We start from the raw sequence: 23,505 nt of genomic DNA, 5'->3' as shown, positions 1-23,505 counted from the left end.
AGCAGAGTTAGACCGGGGTCAGTGTGTACCACATATAGACCCGGGTCAGTGTGTGGCACATATAGACCCGGGTCAGTGTGTGGCACATATAGACCCGGGTCAGTGTGTGGAGCAGAGTTAGACCCGGGTCAGTGTGTGGAGCAGAATCAGACCCGGGTCAGTGTGTGGCACATATAGACCCGGGTCAGTGTGTGGGGCACATGCAGACCCGGGTCAGTGTGTGGAGCACATGCAGACCCGGGTCAGTGTGTGGAGCAGAATCAGACCCGGGTCAGTGTGTGGGGCACATGCAGACCCGGGTCAGTGTGTGGAGCACATGCAGACCCGGGTCAGTGTGTGGAGCAGAATCAGACCCGGGTCAGTGTGTGGGGCACATGCAGACCCGGGTCAGTGTGTGGGGCACATGCAGACCCGGGTCAGTGTGTGGGGCACATGCAGACCCGGGTCAGTGTGTGGAGCAGAATCAGACCCGGGTCAGTGTGTGAAGCACATGCAGACCCGGGTCAGTGTGTGGAGCACATGCAGACCCGGGTCAGTGTGTGGAGCACATGCAGACCCGGGTCAGTGTGTGGAGCACATGCAGACCCGGGTCAGTGTGTGGAGCACATGCAGGGGATGGTTGAGATCTTGAGTTTCTAGAAAGTGCCTGCTCCATGTGAAGCCCCGCCCCCACATTCCTCTCCTTTTCCGGGGCTGGTGTCGCGGACCTGCGCCCGGAGCCTCCAGAAGCTTCCACATGTAGCGCTCTGCTATAAAGAACCTCCCAGATCCGGTCTCCAGGACAGACCAGAGACACCGAGGCTGAACCGACAGATCCGGGCTGCAGGACATTCAACACCGGGACTGAAGAGAAAGGCAGCAGCAGAGTAAGTCTACGATGCGGACTAAATAGTGTATATTATCATGCTGGGCTTTTCATAACTCCATGTAGTTATGTTTTTGTTTTAATTAATAAATTAGTGTATTCATTAATAATAATAATAATAATAATAATAATAATAATGTTAGTAGTACGTTTAATAGTACGTTTATTCTCACAGTTAAATCGGGCTTTTTAAACTGTAGCGGTTCTTACTTGTGCTGGTTAATACGAAAAAGCGTCTATTTCCGCAGTATTTTACTCGATTATTGATCTATTATCTGTGTACATTTACGAATATTTTCCAAATTATAATCTTTACTGCTGCTGCTTGTAAGAAAGGTGGTGTCTTAACGGCGTATTTTTCACTTTTAGGACTTCAAAATGGTTCATGAAACCGGCTTCTATGACCTGTTGGGAGTCACACCGTCAGCTTCGCCTGATGAAATAAAGAAAGCGTACAGAAAACTGGCTCTGAAGTTTCACCCGGACAAGAACCCCAACGAAGGAGAACGAGTGAGTTAGGACAGGTTACGAGCTGTCACAGGCGGGGGCTAACTTTAGTGTAGCTTCACATGTTCGCTAACGTTAGATAAGAAGAGGCCAGAACTTTCTGGAATGTGCCAGTCTGCAAATACTGTCAGCAACAGTGCCACCTGCTGTTCACTTCAATCAAACATTATTTAACACTTGCAGCGAACATATTATGCAATTTTCTGATCTATAGTTGATGTTTTAATTTTTCCTCATAAAAAAACAGACCTGGAGTTGTGTTTTGTTTCATTCACACATATTTAACACACAAGCTCTGCATATTTAGGCTTCTCTTATTTCACTCAAACTGAATATACTCTGTTCCACTTTGTCATGTGGTAATACAGAAAGTGCTCCACTGTGTTTTTAAACTCTATACTTCATTACAGTCATTTGAATAACTTCAGACCTGAAATTGCCTATCTGTACTGTAAAAGGTAGCTGTTAACTGTTATTAATGTTCATAACTTGATTTACAGAAACAATAGTGCAATAAAAACACAGATCACGTAGATTGGATTAATACAAACATTTACGAACAAAATGACGAGTCTGACAGCAGCAGTTACAGAGAGGGTACACACTTTTTCAATGTGAGGTAAATTGGAGTCGGAGTCGATGGAGCTGGGAAGGCACCCATGATCACTTCCTATTTGGAACATCATGTTCTTCCTATTTGGAACATCATGTTCCAAATAGGAAGCAGGTTAACTATGTCCATAGCAGGTTAGCTATGTCCATTTATATATACAGTCTATGGGTAGAACAGAAAAATAACCAAAACCTCCCCCTCTAGCACAAACAAAAAGTCCCCACCATGAATCTTGACCCCAAAAATGACTGTCATCTATTAAAAGATAAATCAATATAGTGTTTATTGTGACAGGTCTTGTCTCATTCTAAGTATTGAAATCAACTTTGAAACTTCAGTATTATGACAACACTTAGCAGTAAAAGTGGTAGCTCTTGTCTTAATAAGTTTGCACTTTTCCTTCCACAGTTCAAGCTAATCTCCCAAGCTTATGAAGTCCTGTCTGATCCAAAGAAGAGGGACCTGTATGACCAGGGCGGGGAGCAGGCCATCAAAGAGGGGGGCATGAATGCAGGGCAGTCACCTATGGACATCTTCAACATGTTTTTTGGAGGCGGAGGCCGAATGCAGAGAGAGAGAAGAGGTGAGATTAGTTTAATAAATTTGGCAACACAATTTTACTAGTGTGACAAAATATAAAGCAAAACTGTTGTGTGTTCTAGGAAAGAATGTTGTTCACCAGCTCAGTGTCTCATTGGAGGAAATGTACAACGGTTCCACCAGGAAGCTCGCCCTGCAGAAGAATGTGATCTGTGAAAAATGTGAAGGTCAGTCGCTACAGTATTTATGTTTATTTATTATTTAAATAGGGACAGATCATAGTCTGTGTACAGAAGTGGACCCACCCGCAGCGTTCGGCTACAGTTAAATGAAGCTCATCGAGGCTAGCAGTTATAGGAGAGAATTTGGAGCTGAGTTGTATATTAGTAAATCCGACCACCAGTATCATAGCAACCAAAGAGACAATCCAGAGTGAGGTTGTTAAAGGTAACGTCCCATCCTGCCCCCCTGCTGGTTTAGCAGGGAGTGGGTGCTTAGCGACGCTGTCAATCAAACCTGTTGCTAACGCTAGCGGGTGCGACCTCGGGGAAAGAAGGTGCCTGATTTGTCTGGTATTAATGTTCATATCTTGATTTACAGACACAATAGTGAAATAAAAACCCCAGGATCATGTAGAGTGGCTTAATACAAACCTTTTAAGACCAAAATGACGAGTCTGACAGCACCAGTTACAGAGAGAGGGGACAGTTTTTCAATAGTAAGTGAATTGGAGCCAGAGTTGATGGAGCTGGAAGAGCACCCATGATCACTTCCTGTTTGGAATACGGCAGCTAGCAGGTTAGCTACGTCCATTCATATATACAGTCTATGGGACAATTGCAACAAAATTTGCAATACTAGTCTCTAAACGGGCTTTGGACTTTTCTTTCACTAAGAGCAGTGAGGTTAATTATAGAAAAGCAAAAAATACAGTGAATTTCTCAGTTGTTTTATTTACCTGTTTTAGTTATTTACCTGTTTCACTATTTTCTTCCACAGGTTATGGAGGAAAGAAAGGCGCCCTGGAAAAATGCTCATCGTGTAAAGGACGGGGAGTGCAGGTCAAAGTTCAGCAGATTGGTCCAGGCATGATTCAGCAGATCCAGAGCATGTGTTCAGACTGTCAGGGACAAGGGGAGAAGTTCAGCTCCAAAGATCGCTGCAAGACCTGCCAGGGCCGCAAAGTGGAGCGTGTGAAGAAGATCCTCGAGGTCCACATCGACAAAGGTCCTTATCTGTTTGTTTTGTTACGGTGTCATAATTTCACATGTTACTCTTACATCACTTATTTATTTAATTGTTTAATTATTTATTCATGAACCATTTTAATATCCATGTTGTTTAAATATTCCATGTTCTTTCACTTACATTACATTCATTTGCCAATATTTTTATTTATAAACACGACCAGTCAAAAGTTTAGACGTGCTCTCATTGCTTCGTTTTTTTTTGTTTTTTTTTATTTACTGCTTTCTACATTGTACATGCACACAGAAGACATCAAGTATATGAAGTAAGATATATGGAATTATTATGTAGTTATGTACAAAAAAAAGTTAAATAACTAAAATAAATATATTTCTATATTTTATATTCAAATCCTCAAAGTATCCACCCTTTGCTCTGTTGAAAAATATTTAGTAGTTTTTTTCTTTACCATACAATTCCATATATCTTGTTTCATATAATGGACATCTTCTGTGTGTTTATAAAATTTGGAAAGGAGTGAAAAACAAAAAACAATGAGAAAGCGTGTCCAAACCTTTGACCGGTCATGTGTGATTTTTATCTTCACACGCTCACTTCTGCTAATTACTTGTTAATAAACTTGCTTTAATCTGTTTGTAGGTATGAAAGATGGGCAGAAAATCACATTCCACGGAGAGGGGGATCAGGAGCCTGGACTGGAGCCCGGTGATGTCATCATTGTGCTGGATCAGAAGGACCATCCTATATACCAAAGGCAGGGAGATGACCTCATCACAAACATGGAGCTCAAACTCGTAGAAGCTCTGTGTGGATTCAGGAAAACGATCACGACTTTGGACAACAGGACACTGATCATTAACTCCGCACCAGGTACTAAAGCCAAGGATGGTTCATGTAAAGGTCCTATTTTACACAAAACCGACGGCTTTAAGTCGTGTTCTAATGCTGTTACCTCCTCAAAAACGTACCTGGAGTTGTGTTTTGTCACATTCACATATATTTGAGTAACAATGACGCACTTCCTGTATTACCAGATGACATCACATGGTGGAATAGTGTTTTCTGAGTGAGAGAAGAACTCAGCCTAAATATGCAGGGTTTGTGTGTTAAACATGTGTGAATAGAATAAAACACAACTTCAGTTCTGTTTGTGATGAAGAAACGACATTAGAACGGATATCAGAGAGTAGTGTCATATGGACCATTTAAGATGACAAACTTGTACATTGTTGACTTACTTGCACTTTATTTTGCTAACAGGACAAGTCATCAAACCCAACGACATCAAATGTATTCAGAATGAAGGAATGCCAATTTACAAAGATCCATATGAAAAGGGACAGCTCTTCGTCAATTTCCAGGTAAGATAATGTTATTGTAATTAAAATGTTTTAATTTTTATCCAGTTAATTATTGTGATTATGCCACTTCAAGATGGAGGCAGTTTGTTTTTTACAATTAGATTAGAAAAATCCTCAAATATTGACCATGATGATGTATATAGGTACAAAAGTGTATCTACCATAGACTGTATAAATAAGTGGACTAAGTGAGTGTGACATCACCCATAGCGGCAGTTATAACGGCGAATTTTGAGCCGAGTTCCATATTTGGAGCATGGCTGTTGAAGGTAACTCCCTTTCCTGCCCACGCCGCTGGATTAGCAGGGAGCCGGCGCTTAGCTACGCTGTCAATCAAATTTGTTGCTAATGCTAGCAGGAGTGACCTCAATCTGTTATTAATGTTCATATCTTGATTTTATAAGAGAGGCGATCATTTTTCAATAGAACGTGAGAAAGTCGATGAAGCCGAAGCGAGCCCATGCTCACTTCCTATTTGGAATGTGGCAGCTAGCACGTTAGCTACGTCCATTTATATATACAGTCTATGGAATTACCCTCCAATTAAACTTCTGAAAGTTTAATTGGAGGGTAATACCATAAGTGCAATGATAATCATTTTGCCTACAACTTCTCAATGACCGACAGAACCATAAGCCTGTGTCGTATTGTCACCCAAGAAGCAGTGGTCTTAATTGTTCTCTTGTTCTCTCAGATTGAATTCCCAGAGAAAGAGTGGCTTCCTGAACATCTCATGTACCAGCTGGAGAGACTGCTACCTCAGAGAGAAGATGTGATGTTGACAGACGACATGGAGGAGGTGGATCTGTCTGATGTGGATGTACAGGCCCAGCAGAGAAAGCAGCAGGGAGAGGCCTATGAGGAGGATGAAGATGCTCCTCGATCTGGAGTGCAGTGTCAGACCCAATAAACCACTCCACTGCTTCAACTCAAAATGGCCACCAGATTTATATTTACCATTTATATTGTTCGTTTGAGGTTCGGACAAGGTCTTTGTTACGGTTTTTATTTAAGTGTGTTTTGTCATACTTTCTGTGAAGGTACGTTCATATTTTTGTTAATAAAACGCACAATATTGGAATAGGTGGTTTTAATTTATTGTCTGTTCTCAGTAAAGAACTGAAAATAAACCTGTCAGGGCTTTTACATGGTGGTTGCTGAGTAGTGGCTCTACTAAAGATGTGCTATGTAACTTTTCCAGAGAAGTGCTTGTGTCCATGGAGATTTCAATACTTACCCAGAATGTTTAGTGGACACAAGTATGTGCGTGCAATTAGGCCAAGTTACAGGCCACATCTGTGGAGTCCCAAACAGTAAAAATGCAGGTTTATGAGGTGAGTTCTGAAACAGAATAATGTCCTCAACATGGAAACTTTCTGTCAAATGCATGAATAATTTAACAGCTGTCAGTCTTTACTTTTTTTTACATTATAGTTGCCAGCTGCTTGGAAGTAAAATTGATCAACTCTGTGCACAATAGAGCCCGGTAACCCCACTGTTAGCATCACTACTTCCTGTCCAGTTTTATCTCTATGAGGTTTTTGCCAAGTCACTGTAAAATTAATAAATATTTAAATGTCAGTCAGTGGACGGGGGGCTGCGGGTGGGTTAGGGGTCAGACAGTGGACAGGGGGCTGCGGGTGGGTTAGGGGTCAGACAGTGGACAGGGGGCTGCGGGTGGGTTAGGGGTCAGACAGTGGACAGAGGGCTGCGGGTGGGTTAGGGGTCAGACAGTGGACAGAGGCAATTATGTTGACTATGTTTTAGTGAAATGTATAGTCATATGCAGCTTTATGTGAGCCTGATTTTAATCGTGTCATTGTCAGGTGAATACCATCCAAAGACACTCATACAAAATGTTTATTGTTGGATTATTTCATACAAAAGGAAGAGTGAGAGAAAACATTTTACCTGGACAGATCTGTGACTATAACAGGGCTTAGCAAATAATTAAACTTTGATCATATCAAGGTCTAATTGTTTAAAGAAGCATATGAGATTTGCAGTAAAAGCATTTGAACTGGATCAGAGTTTGAATTTAAGAGGACTCAAATATATGGCACAGGAGTTGGAAGCATTCATCTGTATTTCAGGTTAAGGTTTATTTAAAAAAAAATCTGCCTTTGGTTTTGTTCAAGAACATTGCTCATTACATTATTAAAAGTCATTTATTTATTATTAAAAGTCATATTTATTTGCTTTTCATAACAAAACCATAACATTGAATACAAAATACTGATTATTATGCGGGATTCAGTATTTTAAAATCTATTTAAGACCACCATTAAAAACTTGTCACTAATTCCGTAATAGATACTTTGTAGTGACATCACACGAGGGGTCTTCAACATGTATCTCTATGGTGGAATGTTCAGTAGTTACCATGGAGACAATCCACACATTAGCACTGTCAAAAAACATTTTAAGATCATCTGAAAATTAAAAAAAAAAAAATTATGAATTTGATTTTCAACAAAAAGTTGAGAGTGACTCTGTTGGCTAATGTTGGCTAGCTTGTGACTGTAATATTATTTGAGAGAAACTTTAACAGCACAAGCCATCTCACCAGTTCCACCTAAGTCAGCTCTTTCTGGCCAGACTGTGTTAAAATAAAGCTCAGATTAAGTCTAACGAGTAACAGAGGTTCAGTCAGAGCAGTGCTTCTAGTTAGCATCACACCCCAGGGAATGCTGACATCAGCTGTAAAGTATCAATATTCAACTCTCATCTTGTCCCTGCCCTTCTGTTTGCTCCATGCTCGTCTCCACATCTCTCTCTGCTGTCGGAGTCCCACATGTTTCAGTGATGTTTGTTTCATTGCTGGCCGCTCTGGCTGCGCTCACCGTGGGCTTGGCTTTCCGGTCAGGAACGTTAAAGCTCCGCGATCTGTAATATGGAAGAAACCTGTCGTCGGCCACAGCAAGGTAGTCTGTTGTGTCTGATAGGTTCCTTCTGGCTGGTATTTTTGGTGGCACTGGTGGGGGTGTGTCCATTATTCTTTCTACAACACTTGCTTGCTGTTCAGTCTGTTTTGAAGTATCCTGAAACTGCAGAGCTAGACTTCTTACAGTTGACACTTTCGGCATTTGTTCTGAAACACTTGGATGTACTTGATATTCTAAGTTCGCTGGCCACTGGTTTGGCGTTTGGGTGATCTGCTCCAGTAATGATTTGTTGTCATCTTGCGTAGAGTCGCCATGTTCTTTCGGATTGTAGATGATGCTACTCAAAGTTCTCTTCTTTGTAACCGTGCCTTCAGGTGGGTCATATCTCAAAGATTTCGTTCTTTGTGGAGCAGAACCAACTTGAACACCAAATGTTGGAGTTATGCTAGGTGGCTTCTCTGGCTCATCCGGAGGGCTGACTATAATCGTGCTCATTGACCTACGTTTGGTAAGGTGAGGTGAAGTGGCCGGTTCTTCTTGCGGATAGCATCTCAACGATTTTGTCCGTTTTGGCGGCGATGAAGGTCGAAGCCTGTTCTTATCGATCAGCTTATCCAGTATCAGTGTACTTCCCTGCGAATCCCTGCCCACTGTTTCTTGGCTTGAGCTGAGTGGCTTCTGCTCACACGGCGATATCAAAATGCCCACACAGGAGCCGGGCCTGGATCTGTCAAGGCCGCAGACCTCCAGACTGTTGCTCTCCTTGTTGAGCGCAGGTTGACTTGAGCGGAAACTCCTTTGCTTTTGCTCCCCAGTTTTGGCACTTTCATCGCCCTCTTTCTGCTTTTGCGAGAACTCTTCCATGTCCATGTGGAAGCGGTACAGACTATATCCATCTGCGCTGTTCACACTGCCTTGGCGGAGGAGGGACGAGGGGTCACACACAGAGGAGTTGCGGGAGTAACTTCGAGTGAGCTCCAGTTTGTCCACTCCCGCCAGCTTCTCCAGAGCCACGGCCATTCTCCCATGGATCTCCTCCAGCTGAGCCAGGCGTAGGTCCACAGTCTGCAGGGAGGCCTTCATCGTGTTCTCCCTCTCGTTCACCTCCTCCAAACGCATGGACATGTTCTCCACTCTGCAAGAAGGAAACGTCAAGGTTAGGGGCAGAATTCCTGGGACTAACTTAGAAGACAATAACATAAGACGGCTTGGGTTAGGCCTATGTGAGACTAGGCCTGTTCTGTTTTACGATTAGCTCTAGAGGGTTGAATAAATATTTTCTATGACTTATAACCAAATCAGAAGATTCCATATGGTCAGAGGACTGACCGCTCTGACGTGACTTTGATGCGTTCATCGCTGGATGACTGCTGCTCATCCTCCTTCTCCCTGAAGTACTCCTCCACACACTGCTCCTCAAACTCATACAGGTTTTTCAGCTCTTCAGGATTCAGCCTCAGCTCTGGGAACAAACACAAACAGATGTTGTGATTTACTTTAACACTGTGCTGTCTGATCATCCACATCAGACTGTATAAAGAAGTGTGATGCCACAGCGTTTGGCACCAGTCAAATGAAGCTCATCGAGGCTAGAGCAGTTAAAGAGCCAATCCAGAGCCAGGATGTTGAAGTTAGCTCCCCTTCTCGTCCGCACTGCTGGTTTGTTAGGGGGCAGTCGCTTAGCAATGCTGTCTATCAACCCTGTTGCTAATGCTAGCAGGAGTGATCTCAGGGAAAGAAAGCACCTGATTTGTCTGTTACTAATGTTCATACCATGATTTAATGAAATAAAAACCCCAGGATCATATAGAGCGGGTTAATACGAACATTGTAAAAAATGATGCTGCAGCAGGTACAGAGAGGGGCCACGGTTTTTCAATAGAAAGTGAATTGGAGTCGATGGAGCCAGAAGCACCTATAATCACCTCCTGGCAGGTTAGCCATGTCCATTTATATATACAGTCTAAGATCCACATCCAAAAGCTTCCGAGCCCTGTGACTATTTATTCATCATAAAACTTGTTTTTCTCAGCATGATGCATTTTCCAAACAGAAATACATTTGAGGTGATGGATGCTCGTGCAGACTGTGCTGTGGACTTGAGAGTGAGACACTGAATGAGAGGGTGTGTCCAAGCGTTTGACCTGTTGTGTATCTGTGTGAATATTTGGATAAATGCTTGTAACAGTGTAGTGCTGTGAACGCACTGAGGCCGCGGTCCTTCTCATCTAGCTCCCCCTCCTGTTTCTTCTTGGCGCAGCGCTTGAACAGGCGGCTCTGGAGGATGTACAGGTGACTGAGGATGATGAGAGGAGGAGGAAGAATGGGCCGGTCGTGGAACGTCATGATCAGCTGATACCTCTGGAACTTCCAAACCTGGTTTGAGATGGACTTCACCTCAAAGAATGTGTTGCTGTGGGATACAGTGTACAGTTAACAAAATAAAACACAAAAAAATGATTTTACAAAACACTTTTGAATCTAGGGGTTAAATTTGAGTTCTGGAATTAGCTTTCATGGAAAAAACAATTTATATGTGTTCTGTTATGCCTTAAAAAGTCATTTAAAATGCTTAAAATGTATAAATCACCCGTCTTTAATTTGATTAAGTTTCACTTGTTTATGGTGATGGAAGTAATAGTAGTAAGCAGGAGACATGGCGACATACAGGCTGGTCTTTAAGTCTGCAAATTTGTTTATTTTGAGGCTGCATCACCAGTATGTATTTTGCACTTACTTTCACTTTGAATTTCACAGTATTATTTGTAAGACAGTGTCCAGCACTGTGATACATGTCTGTAGTACTAATATTGTAATATGTTAATTGCACGTGGACTGCGCAGCTCTCAAAATGGCGTCAGAGCCTTCAATGTGTGGACCATGTGTGGACTTATGACCTTGTGCTCAATATTGTTTACTTTGTGTTCTGCGTTGTAGTAGACATATTGTCATTTTACATTTTTTTGTTCTGCAGTTTCACCTTTTCAAGCATCATTAAACCTGCTTAAAGACATGTCTGCAGAGTCACTGATGTGAGAGAGGAGTTTATTGCCATATTTTCCAATACGGCACAATATGATTTGATACTTTGCTGAGCTGATTTGTGCTGTTAAAAAAATAACACATCAAACTCCTAAACAGGACCATGAATGCTCGGATCACAGGCTCCTGAGAATGTGCTCTTTAAATCACTTTTGGATTTTTTCTTGAGGGTTCAGAAGATCTTAAAACTTTTTTGTCTATATTTGCTAATGCTAATTTTGCTAATTTTTTGCTAACATTGTGTCACAAAACACAAACAGCGTGATGTCTCTACAAAGTAATGATAATAATTGCTAATAATAATTGAGTTTTAAATGTGACTGGAAGTCTTGGATGCAGTATTTGTTGGCACCGGTTTACATGTTTATTGAATGTAATTTTTAAAAGCTCAAACATTTAAGTCTATATCTTTGTTCGTCATGGTAACAGAAGAGTAGCACACTCACTTGAAGACGGCAATGAGCAGGTTCACCAGGAGGATATTGGCCACCAGCAGGTAACAGGCCATGATGGCAGGAGTGAGCCAGGCCCCAGGTATACACGGAGGCAGCTTCTTCCCATCCTCGTCATACAGGTGCTCACCACAAGGGGCTGCGGGGGGACAAAGCGAAGGGACAAAGCGAGAGGACAAAGCAAAGGGACAAAGCGAGGGGGCAAAGTGAGGGGACAATACGAGGCTTTATCTCAGGCGTGTCTTTAAGCTGTTTAAGGTTTAAAACTGATGAACAAACACTCACGGTTGATTTCCATGGCGTAGACTTGTACGAATCCCCAAGTAACACAAGAAAACATAGAGAAAGATTCAAAAGCATTAAATTCACTTTGTTATACTGTATTATTCCAGTTTAAGTTTTAATATACTGTTGCCTCCACAACCAGTCACAAGTTTGCACACGCTCTCATTTAATGTTTTTTTTCTTTATTTTTAGTATTTTCTTCTCTCTTTGTAGCACTGTATAAAAACGTGGCCATTTACCAATTTATATACACATAGAAGACACCATATATATGAAGCAAGATATATGGAATTATGTAAAGAAAAAAGTTAAACAACTCGACAAAGCAAAGGGTGGATACTTTGAGAATTTGAATATAACATATTTTTAAAAATAGGCATGTCCCACTAGGATGAGGCCCAGGACACGCTGGAGGGATTATGTCTCTTGGCTGGCCTGGGAACGTCCCACTGGAGGAGCTGGAGGAAGGGTCTAGGGTGAGGGAAGGCTGGGAGTCTCTGCTTAGACTGATAAGAGGAAGAAACTGGATGGATGTAAAAACATATTTAGTCTTAGTCTTTTTTCTTTGCTGCAGAATTCCATTCCATCTGACTCCATATATTTAATGTCTTCTGTGTGTGTATATAAAATGTAGAAAGTATTAAAAAAAAGTTGTAAAAAAAAAAAAAAAAAAAGCTAAACTTTTGACTGGTAGTGTATACATTGAATTACTTTGCTTTAACCCATCTATGCACACCAGCAATTACACTGGAGGAGGTCTCATTCTGCTCAGATTTCTTTATCGTCCTGAATAAATATTTTAAAACAAAATATAGATTTGCTATTGAAGGGAATAAGTTTCTTCGGATTTAGAATTTTAAAATTTAGATTTTCTCACTTTGAATTTTTGAACTCTGCAAAAATAAGTTTGAATTGTTTTTATTCCTGGTTATTACTAAGTCAGATCGACTCACTTTGGCTCTATTGTTCAGGTCTCTACATCTTGGATTGTTGCTGCAAAAAATTTCTCAGCAAATTTTACTTTCTGGATTTTGACAGTTGAATTTAAGGATTGAAAATACACACACACACAAAAGCTGCCACCTGGATTTAACTAAGCAAATAGGTTGGGGTTGCAACTCCAACTTTGCTCAGAGAATGAGGTCAGCTGACACCTGAATATACTGAATGACCAGGTTATTCCATCAATGGATTTTTTCTTCCCTGATGGCACGGGCATATTCCAAGATGACAATGCCAGGATTCATTGGACTCAAATTGTGAAAGAGTGGTTCAGGAGCATGAGACATCCTTTCACACATGGCTTGGACACCACAGAGTCGAGACGCTTAAAATTCAAAATCTGATGAAACAAATGATCTCCCATATCTGGCTCAAACTTTATGGGCAACAGTGAAAATCGTACAAAAACATCATTAGCCAGTTTTAGATTAGCTTTAGATTAGTTTAGTTCAGTCTTGAGTTGTAAGGAAGGTATAATATGCAGGATACTCTTTACATAGACCGAAACATCTCATAAAAATAGAGGAAAAGATGAGAGATTTTTGGGTTATATTTATTCATATTCAGGTTCGTACAAATATATATATTGATAAGATCCTACATATTATATTGAGTATTAGTCTTATGGAGTTATGACATGTTTATGATATTTTAGTTGTATTTTACAGTTAGGTTATTGCTTAACATTAAGGTCTCTATGAAGATGGTCAAATATGGGTAATCTGACCGATATATATTCTTAAAATAGTGTTAGTAAAAACAAATTAGTGCAAGCGCGATTGGCTTTAATGTGTGGTATAACAATGAGAGTAATTACATGTTTTAAATTGAACAGCTGAACCATAGACTGTATAAAGAAGTGGACTAAGTGAGTGTGACATCACCCACAGGGTTCAGCTCCAGTCAAATGAAGCTCATCAAGGCTAGAGCAGTTATAGGGGTCAATTTGTAGGCGACGAGTATCATAGCAACCAAAGAGCCAATCCGGAACGAGGCTGTTGGAGGTAACACCCCTTCCCTCCTGCACCGCTGGTTTAGCAAAGAGTGGGTGCTTAGCGACCCTGTCAGTCAAACCTGTTGCTAATGCTAATGGGAGCGACCTTGGGAAAAGAAGGCGCCTGATTTGTCTGTTATTAATGTTCATATGTTGATTTACAGACACAATAGTGAAATAAAAAATGCAGGATCATATAGAGAACACGAACATTTAAGACCAAAATGATGAGGCTCACAGCAGTCGATGGAGCCGGAAGCCCATGCTCACTTCCTGTTTGGAACGGGGCGGCTAGCAGCAGGTTACCTATGTCCATTTATATATACAGTCTATGAGTTGACCAGAAGATGACTTGATGGCAGATGATCACAGTTTTAGTGCTGTATTTTTATTATCGATTATTACAAACGAGATAATTATGAAAAACCAACACAAGGAAATGACACTGATCATCTGCCCAGAATCAGGAAACCAAATCTTACTATGAATTCTAGTCTTACGGTCTATCGAGTCTGCAAAAACCTCCCCATAGATCATCCAGTATGGCATGTAGAAGATGTTTCGAGCCAGACGCCATGTTGGCTCCTCGTCCGGGTGGAGGATGGCCTGCCTTGCCACCCCAAAACTCATGAGCACCACCAGCATTATGACCACGAAGTACATCATATCGATCATCTGCAGGAACAGGAGACGCATTCAGTTTTACAAGGACTGTATACTCTAAAAAAATTCATGTTGGTTCTGGTGGAGGATCTGTGGAAATGAACAGGTAACAGAGATGCCACGGCTTTACTTGGAAAGTTCCACAGTATGGCATTAAACATATCTATCTTGCATGTATTTCATTATGGGTACAGTTTTTGTTCAATTACACCGTGTTGTATTAGATTGAGCAGGTTTGCCTCTACACAGATCTGACCTGTAACTCTGCCTGGTGGTGCCACCTGCTTGTTTCCGTAGATGTTGTTCCACAATGTTGCATTAAATTGATCTATCTGGTAAAAAGCAATAACATCTCCATGGAAACGAGCAGGTGGCATGCTCTCCATCTAAAAAGTGACATAATGCAAAATGACTAGAGCTATCGATCTTGACATGAGTGCTCTGTCCCCCACTCAGATTATATAAATTAATAGTTGTAATTGTGTGAAAAATGAAAGTACTGTATTGGAACAAATACAAAAGTTTTCTCTCTGGTCTGTGTTCTAATGTTGTTTCTTCATCACAAACAGACCTGGAGTTGTGTTTTGTTTCATTCACACATGTTTAACACACAAACCCTGCAGATTTAGGCTGAGTTCTTCTCTCCAACAGTAAAAACTCTGTTCCACCTAGTGATGTCATCATGTGGTAATAGAGGAAGTGTTCCACTGTGTTTTTAAACTCCAAACGCCTTCAATGGAATCATTTGGATCATTTCTGCACCTGGAATTGCCAATCTCTACTGAACTAAAGGTAAAAGGAGCTGTTAACTTGAAAACTACCACTTGACATCACAAGGTGGAAAAGAATATTTTGAGCTTTGGAGATGAAGACAGACTAATAATAAAGTGTTACTCAAACATGTGTGAATGAAACAAACACAACTCCAGGTCTGTTTTTGAGGAGGTAACAACATTAGAACATGTCTTAAAGCTACAAGAGTCATTTTTTTTTTTTACAATACAAGGGCTTTAATAATACAGATATATTTACTTTTACAGTGTAGACACAAAAGTAACCTGTTTAACCTGTTCCGTTTACCATTTTGCCGATCATCATGACGTAAGGCCCCAGATACTTGTTGACTCCGAAGATGTCGAGGACACGGATGTACCAGAAGATGATGTCGATGCAGTAGATAACACGGCCATAGCCCATATATGGCTCGGGCTGGAGGCGGAGCATCAGGCCCAGGAGGAACGTGCAGATGGCCACCAGGTCTGTGATGTTCCAGTACTCCTCCATCCACACACTCACCTTCTGCTTCAGCTTCCCCGGCTCCGACATTAGGATCTACACACAAACACACATACACGTGTGTTTACAGCTGAAAGGACTGTGTAAGGTTAATTATTAGATTATTTTTAAATTACTGTCACCTAATTCAGAAATAGATATGTATGTATATATATATATATATATATATATATATATATATATATATATATATATATATATATATATATATATATATATATATATATATATATATATATATATATATATGCATTATTATGCATTTTTTTGGCTGGTGCGACTTATACTCCAGAAAATACGGTACCAGCGTATGTCCATTTAAAACATTAAAAACAGGAGCAGGTGTGAATATAAATGCTGCAGTGGCTCTATCCAGATTTACATGTCCTTTTTCCCATTTTCAGTTCTAGAGCAGTTTTTAGATGGAAACAAACATGAGATCTTGGATTAAAAGTTCAACAAACAGGTGAGATAAACCCAGTCGTTGGAGCCGGAAGTGCGCCCATGTTCACTTCCTCAGGACTTGTGTTTAATGACGAGACAATATGAAACTGCTTCAACTTAAAATACTGGATTTGAACAGCTGAGTTTCTTGAGTGCGCGTTTTAAACTGGCGCTTACCTGTCGGACTTTTTCTGTTCCCAGTGTGAGGATGTACGCGATGACGATCCACTCCTGAATCGAAGGCCATCGCTCCATTTTCACCAGGATAATGTAGTTATATAACATCAAGTATCCCAGGTATGAGATCTGTGGAACAAAAACAACTGTTAGGGCTCTTAAAAGAAGACTGGGGGTTTTGATTGGCAGTTGTAGAAAACGTACAGTGTTGAACCAGAACTTGGTGAAGGGAGCATCATAAAACTCAAAGTATCTTCTGGCAATCGGGATTTTGCGGACTTTGGCGCTGCCTTCCTCCTCATCTCCTCTTCTGGAAGTGGCATCCGCAGGTTCCTGATATAAAACATGTTCTTGTTGAAAATGCCACCACACCGGCCTGTCACGACCATCACTAAATTGAGGTATGCTTCAGTCTGTGAACGCTGGGACAATCTATGTATTGTGTTTACAATTTCTTTGCAGAAGTGGAGAGAATTTTGCAATTTTATGTAATAAGGTAACATTTGTGCTGTAAAATAAATAAGTTCCATAGCTGTGCAATGAGGCTAATCTGGTTTTTCGATAATTTATTTTAATATGAAGAAGTCAGACTGCAGATGGCGCTGCGTTTACTACTACTACTAGCAAAACAGCGCCAAAACCTGTTTAAATCAGCTGACCGGACACGTCACAGCAACATCACGTGAACACTATGAGACGCTAGTGAGCAGTCCAAACTGTCAAAGTAAATCTTGGTCTGGAAGAATCTGTCTTTCTCAGATCTTTTAATGATACTGTATATTTAAAATAGTTTACCGGGCTTGTCCTGCTTAGTGTCGGTAGTGTAAAGTAGTTTCAGTATTATCTTTTATTGCAGTATTTCTCTGTAGCGGTGTATCGTGCTTCAAAATGTGGTATCGTGACAGGCCTATCACCAAATAATTTTTTTTAAAAAGATCCCAAAATACTTCCACACAAACCTTTCCGGATTTGGCATCGTCGTCCTTGTCCTTCCCGTCGTCGGTCCCTGATGCCTGATATGCGTCATCTCCAACTCGGAAGTCCAGCAGCAGGATCAGAGGAGGGAAAATGATTCCCAGAATAACCTGAAAGAAAGATTTTGAAAAACATCGACAAGATGGAATTTATATTGATCTGATCAGGGCCCTAAACTGAATTTGTCTCCGGGGCCCCCGGCAGTGGATCAAGATTTTTCAAGACATTTTTTCTTCGTTTCTGGTGGATTTGAATGTGTTTCAGTTGGCGACAGTGGTCTACAATTACTTTATGTCGGGTCCTTGCACCGGTGTAAACACATAGCTGCCCTCACCTCTGCCCGACTCAAAAACAAATGTAGCAGCAGCAGATAGTTAGCTACTATAGGCATAAAATAAATGTAATCATTTGAGAGGGACATTTTGGCTGCTGTAAACACACAAGTCTTGTGTCCAATAAAACTTGATGTATTATATTATTTTCAATATAAATGTATGGGCTCTTAGGGGCCCTCTGGTGGGGGGGGGGGGGGGGGGGGGGGGCCTAAGCAGCTGCTTAGTCTGCTTATAGGCTGGGCTGGCCCTGGATTTGATTATATTTTTGGACTAAATATGTACAAGCATTATTTTAGTACCACAAAATAAAAAAAAGTTACTATAGGCTAGAAACATTAAAGGTCCCATATTACACAAAACTGACTCTTATGAATTTTCAGCCATGTTCTAATGCTGTTTCCTCCTCAAAAACAGACCTGGAGTTGTGTTTTGTTTCATTCACACATGTTTGAGTAACACTTTATTATTAGTCTGTCTAAATCTCCAAAGCTTAAAATGGCTCTGTTCCACAATGTGATGTCATGAAGTGGTAGTTTTCAAGTTAACAGCTCCTTTTACCTTTAGATCAGTAGAGATTGGTGATTCCAGGATTGAAATGGTCCAAATGATTCTAGTGAAAGTGTATGGAGTTTAAAAACACAGTGGAGCATTTCCTGTATTACCACATGATGACATCACAAGGTGGAACAGAGTGTTTTCAGCTTGAGACAAGAACTCAGCCTAAATATGCAGGGTTTGTGTGTTAAACATGTGTGAATGAAACAAAACACAACTCCCGGCCTGATTGTGATGAGGAAACAACATTAGAACCAAGATCAGAGAATAGAGTCACTTGAGCCTTTGACTCAGAAACGACAAAAGTTTTTGTGTTTGTCGTCATGGAAACTGATGGAGAAATTGCATCACTATACCAAGGATATCTCTAGCTCAATCTGACCTATGGCACATTGTCAGAGGTTATAATGCTCCCTACAATGGACGCATGGGGCAGGCTTGAATGAGCAATACTACCATGTTTAATGTTCAGTGCATAGACTGTATAAAGAAGAGGACTAAGTGAGTTTGACGTCACGCATAGTGTTCAGTTCCAGTTAATCAAACCTGTTGCTAACGCTAGCTGGACCAACAAGGAAAGAACGCGCCTGATTTGTCTGTTATTAATGTTTGATTTTTGGGACAAAATGATTAAATAAAAACCCTAGGATCATGTAGAGCGGGTTGATATGAACAGTTAAGACCAAAATGACAAGTCTGACAGCAGCAGTTACAGAGAGAGGAGACACAATTTTTCAAAGTAAAGTGAATTGGAGCCAGAATTGATGGAGCTGGAAGCGCACCCATGATCACTTCCTGTTTGGAACGTAGCAGCCATTTATATATATAGTCAATGGTTATACCTTGAGGCCGGGGTTCTTGCCGATTCGCAGACAGCCCATCCACATATCAGTGAGTAGCATCTGGCTGCAGGTGTGGGCGATGAAGTCCCTCTGTTTGGCTGCGACGGCCAGTTTCAGACAGGTGGAATTGCTCCAGTTGACCAGTTCATAGGTCAGCAGCTTCATGGCCACCTGCTCGTCGCGTTTGTACGACTGGTCCAGCAACTCATATGCCAGCTGCCCAAACTCTCTGTGCACAGCAATGAGATAAGATATGGACTCTTTAATGGTCCACTGTGTAACTTTTTCTGTTGTAGGGTCTGCTGTGTGCTAGTCTATGTGGAGATGCTCTGCGAAGAATGTTCCACAGTAGGGCATTTAATGTATCTGCCCCCATGTGACTAGGTCTGCCGCCATAACAAATTTTGACGTGCGATATATTGGTGAAGAAATATAAACAATAGCGATTTTGATACTTTAGCTTTAAGTAACTGTCGATACCAGAGTAATATAATACACGGGTCAAAGGTTACAGCTCAAATCTTATTGTAGAACAGAAAAATAACAAACAAATAATCCCAGAAGTGCAAAGAAAAATTCCCCCCACCAAAATATTAACCCCCAAAAATGGTAGTTCTATCTTTTATTATTGAACGATAAGTTGCTATATTATGACAGGCCTACATATGATCTCGTGCTTAGTTACAAGTCAGATCTGTGGAGAGGAGACCCCGCTCACCTTAAGTTTTGCATGTTTTTCGAGCAATAAAACACCTATAATTGAAAAATGCAGCGTAGAGGAGCTTAATGCCATTTCAGGCCACACAATAACTTCTCCATCGGTCAGGTTTTCTGATCCGAAGGTTGCCGGTTCGAATCCCGCTCTCTACATAAACATCATTGGTAGAGTTGACAGATCCTGTGACTCCCAACCAAAAACGGTGATATAGTTTTCAAATCTAATTCAACTAATCTCCCGGAAAATATAACAAAATCTAAAAATAAAAAATAAAACAGAAGGGATTGTGTGTGGACACTGGACAATGGGCTGGTACCTGGAGTTGTTCTCGAGGTCTTGGGAGATGTCATCCACCAGCTCGCTCTCAGAACACTCGTGGGCCATGGCTTTGTACAGTTTACAGGCCACCAGAGCTTTGGCCATGGCCTCCTCTCCACGCTGCCACAGAAACAGCGCCATCTTCTGTCTCTTCATGAGCACTGCCCACAGCATCAGCTCATGAAAGGGGAACTTGAACCGACACACCTCTGGATCGTCCACGTCGACCTCCACCTCCTCCTCTTTTTTCTTCTTTGGCTTTTTTTTCCCCTTCGTTCGAGGCTCGTCATCCTGAAAACATGTTGTTATTGTGGATCTGTAACAAAAGTAGGACTGATTTGACTTGATTTGAACACATTACCTCCATTCCTAAAAGCTTGAGTGCTTTGGGCTGTGAAAGAAAAAGTACATGAATATTTTGTTTTGTTATAGGTATATTGTCTATTGTAGGTAAATTTGTCTAAATCAGACCTGTTCTGCAACCGTCCTGTTCAGATCTTTAACTATGTTCTAGTCGTTTCTTCTCATTGAGCCTCTGAAGTTGCATTTGGAGTGATTCATGTTTGACAGCATGCAGCGCTTTGTTGTGATGACTTTTACAGCGCATTTGTTTCTTTTATTGAGTCGGTTTAAATGAATATTGTGATTTAAAATGTGTAAATTATAACATAATGATCCACAGCGGTCAGATTGTAACTATAGAGACACAGGCACAACAGGACTGGTTTAAACAGGATTGTTGTGGTGTTACCCTCTTTAGACCATAGAGTGTGTTGTAGAGGTTTCTGAAAGCCTTTCGCGTGTACTTGCTCCTGTAGGCTCCGCCCATCAGATACTCGAGGACCAGCCCGATGTCGATCAGCGTGATCTGATAATCTGGAGGAAGATTTCCCTGAAAAACAGCAAACATGTTCAGCCTCCTGTTATATGCAACACTCCAAGGACTTTCTCCATTTAAAAGATATGATATTTAGTTTAGTTTCTCTGATCTCTGTTCTAATGTTGTTTCCTCATCACAAACAGCTCTGAAATTGTGTTTTCTTTCATTCACACATGTTCAACACACAAACCCTGCATATTTAGGCTGAGTTCTTCTGTCAGACTGAAAACACTTTGTTCCACCTTGTGATGTCATCATGTGGTAATACAGGAAGTGCTCCACTGTGTTTTTAAACTCCATACACTTTCACTAGAATCATTTGGATCATTTCAGCAGTGGAATTGCCCATTAACAGCTCCTTTTACCTGAACTAAAGGTAAAAGGAGCTGTTAACTTGAAAACTACCACTTCATGACATCACTTTGACACCATTGATCATACACTACTTTTTTTTTTTTTTAATTTAAAAAAGGAAAAATATGGTATTAGAGGAATTGCTCTCAGCTGGCTGGAAAGCTATCTTCTGAATAGACCTCAGTATGTACATATAATGTACATATAAATGACATAAATTCAGCTGAAAAAATTATTACGCATGGTGTTTCGCAGGGCTCTGTTTTAGGACCCAATTTTTTTATTATGTACATAAATGATGTCTGTGAGGCAATGGGCAATCTGAGCTGTATTTTGTTTGCTGATGACACCAGCCTCTATTGCTCAGGAAAGAATCTACCAAATCTTATACATACAGTAGAAAATTATCTCAGCAAAATAAAACTGTGGTTTGACATTAATACATTTTCAATGAATCTTAATAAAACTAAATATATTATCTTTGGGAATAGAAAAATTGACTGCCCAACAAATATTAAATTAAATAACATGGAAATTGAACGAGTGACTGCGACTAAATTCTTAGGTATTCATATTGATGAAAAACTTAATTGGAAAGTGCATATTACTGTTCTTCAGACAAAGTTAGACAAAACTGCTGCTATAGTGAGTAAAATGAAATTTTAGCTGAGGTTTCACTTAAATTATTATAATAGTCTATTTCTACCATATTTGAATTATTGTGTAGAAATCTGGGGTAATACTTATAAATCTAACATAAAATAAATTTTTCTACTCCAAAAGAAGGTCATTAGAATAGTTAACCAAGCACACGATCTTGCACCAACAAATCCTATTTTTGTTAAGTTTAAACTAGTAAAATAGTTTGACCTTTTTAATTTGAGCACAGCTGTAATGATGTATAAGGCAGATAATCATAACCTCCCCTCTTGTTTACGGATGTTATTCAAACAGAGAGAGTCAATATCATGTCAGACAAACAGGTATATTCCAAAAAATTAAGACTAGAACCAATAAAAAACGTCATTGTATTTCTGTTTGAGGGGTTAGTGTGTGGAACAACCTCGATGATAAATTAAAAGGCCCCTACACAATAGAGGCATTTAAAAAGAGGTATAAGACATTACTTTTTGAAAATTACGGGACTCAGGAATGATTTACGTGAACTGTCATGGTTTGTAGTTTTTTCTTTTGTTTACATAATTAGTCATATATTGTGGAACTGATGCTGCTTTTCTTTGAATTCTTGTGTGTTATTATTAAAATGGGTTAGGCATTATAAGTATTTTTTTTTCTTTACTTCAGCCTACACCCTTTCGGTCATGATAGAAATGTTATGTACAACTTATACAAGTTGAATAACGTTTGATTTGGATGTAATGACCAAATAAATAAATAAAATAAAACAAATAAACAAGGTGGAACAGAGCATTTGAGCTTTGGAGATGTAACAGACTAATAATAAAATGTTACTCAAACATGTGTGAATGAAACAAAACACAAATCCAGGTCTGTTTTTGATGAGGTAACAGCATTAGAACATGAGTTACAGCTCTCAAGAGCACATTTTGAGTAATATAGGACCTTTAAATTGGTAATTGCTCTTGCAACAGTCCTAGGTTTTCATCTTTCTGGATCCATAGATATGTTGTATTATTCATTCATTTTTTTGATTGAATGGGATTGTTCACATGTCGGGCTCCTCACCTTTTTTACATCTCGTACCACAGGATGCAAAGTGTTCGCTGGACCCAGTTTCTAGACAGAACATAAGTTTATTAATGACATTTCATCTTATATATAAATATGTGAGAGGGTCTTGTGTTTGCTCACTGTGTTGTAGAGCTCTTCCAGTCTGGGGATGGTCAGGAAGTGGTGAATGTTGACCCCATTTTCCAAAAGCAGCTTCACAAAGTCCACTCTGTCCAGGACCAGAGCGTCCATCATGGCCTGCTCCAGAGAGTTCACCTGGAGAAGAGGAGCAGTGATGTAATGGTGGAATTAAATCAGGCCGGTTCTTCAAACTGTTCTGTTCAGATCTTTATCCATGTTCTAGTCATTTCTTCTCATTGAGCCTCTGAAGTTGTATTTGAAGTGATTCATGTTTGAGTAATCTTTAATCGACTATTTTCAAGACGCCATTTTGTTGATCTACCCCCGTTTAAGGACTGATTTACAGTGATGAGACGATGG

General features: G+C 40.4%; 2 protein-coding genes across 2 annotated transcripts in view; one reads left to right on the top strand and one right to left on the bottom strand.

Moving 5' to 3' along the window:
* Window positions 1-714: 714 nt before the first annotated feature.
* Window positions 715-6,405, top strand: dnaja (DnaJ heat shock protein family (Hsp40) member A). Its single transcript, XM_033968500.2, has 8 exons — window positions 715-866; window positions 1,235-1,375; window positions 2,394-2,568; window positions 2,648-2,752; window positions 3,525-3,752; window positions 4,374-4,604; window positions 4,995-5,095; window positions 5,790-6,405. The coding sequence occupies exons 2-8, from the start codon at window positions 1,244-1,246 to the stop codon at window positions 6,003-6,005; spliced, it is 1,188 nt and encodes a 395-aa protein (XP_033824391.1). The 5' UTR covers window positions 715-866; window positions 1,235-1,243; the 3' UTR covers window positions 6,006-6,405.
* Window positions 6,406-7,643: 1,238 nt separating this feature from the next.
* The window catches only part of LOC117372451 (transient receptor potential cation channel subfamily M member 1), a gene marked incomplete at its 5' end in the record, with an annotated part of 30,405 nt that continues 14,543 nt past the window's right edge, over window positions 7,644-23,505 (bottom strand). The window contains 16 exons of the mRNA XM_055222530.1: window positions 7,644-9,115; window positions 9,310-9,442; window positions 10,188-10,393; window positions 11,469-11,613; window positions 11,760-11,780; window positions 14,256-14,430; window positions 15,499-15,750; window positions 16,336-16,464; window positions 16,540-16,668; window positions 17,295-17,420; window positions 19,043-19,271; window positions 20,077-20,369; window positions 20,440-20,469; window positions 20,830-20,970; window positions 23,020-23,070; window positions 23,146-23,280. Coding sequence (XP_055078505.1) covers window positions 7,813-9,115; window positions 9,310-9,442; window positions 10,188-10,393; window positions 11,469-11,613; window positions 11,760-11,780; window positions 14,256-14,430; window positions 15,499-15,750; window positions 16,336-16,464; window positions 16,540-16,668; window positions 17,295-17,420; window positions 19,043-19,271; window positions 20,077-20,369; window positions 20,440-20,469; window positions 20,830-20,970; window positions 23,020-23,070; window positions 23,146-23,280 — 3,498 coding nt within the window. The remainder of the gene's footprint in view (window positions 9,116-9,309; window positions 9,443-10,187; window positions 10,394-11,468; window positions 11,614-11,759; window positions 11,781-14,255; window positions 14,431-15,498; window positions 15,751-16,335; window positions 16,465-16,539; window positions 16,669-17,294; window positions 17,421-19,042; window positions 19,272-20,076; window positions 20,370-20,439; window positions 20,470-20,829; window positions 20,971-23,019; window positions 23,071-23,145; window positions 23,281-23,505) is intronic.

This window comes from Periophthalmus magnuspinnatus, chromosome 6, assembly GCF_009829125.3.
Source record: "Periophthalmus magnuspinnatus isolate fPerMag1 chromosome 6, fPerMag1.2.pri, whole genome shotgun sequence".
NCBI lineage: Eukaryota > Metazoa > Chordata > Actinopteri > Gobiiformes > Gobiidae > Periophthalmus > Periophthalmus magnuspinnatus.
Note: the sequence above shows the minus strand (reverse complement) of the source record. Positions and strands in the feature narration are given on the sequence as shown.

Bases quoted from the DNA above. Each gene is read 5' to 3' on its own strand.
- dnaja (XM_033968500.2), top strand. From the start codon at position 1,244: ATGGTTCATGAAACCGGCTTCTATGACCTGTTGGGAGTCACACCGTCA. The intron at 2,569-2,647 runs GTGAGATTAGTT...TGTGTGTTCTAG, and splicing joins AATGCAGAGAGAGAGAAGAG to GAAAGAATGTTGTTCACCAG. The intron at 4,605-4,994 runs GTACTAAAGCCA...TTTTGCTAACAG, and splicing joins GATCATTAACTCCGCACCAG to GACAAGTCATCAAACCCAAC.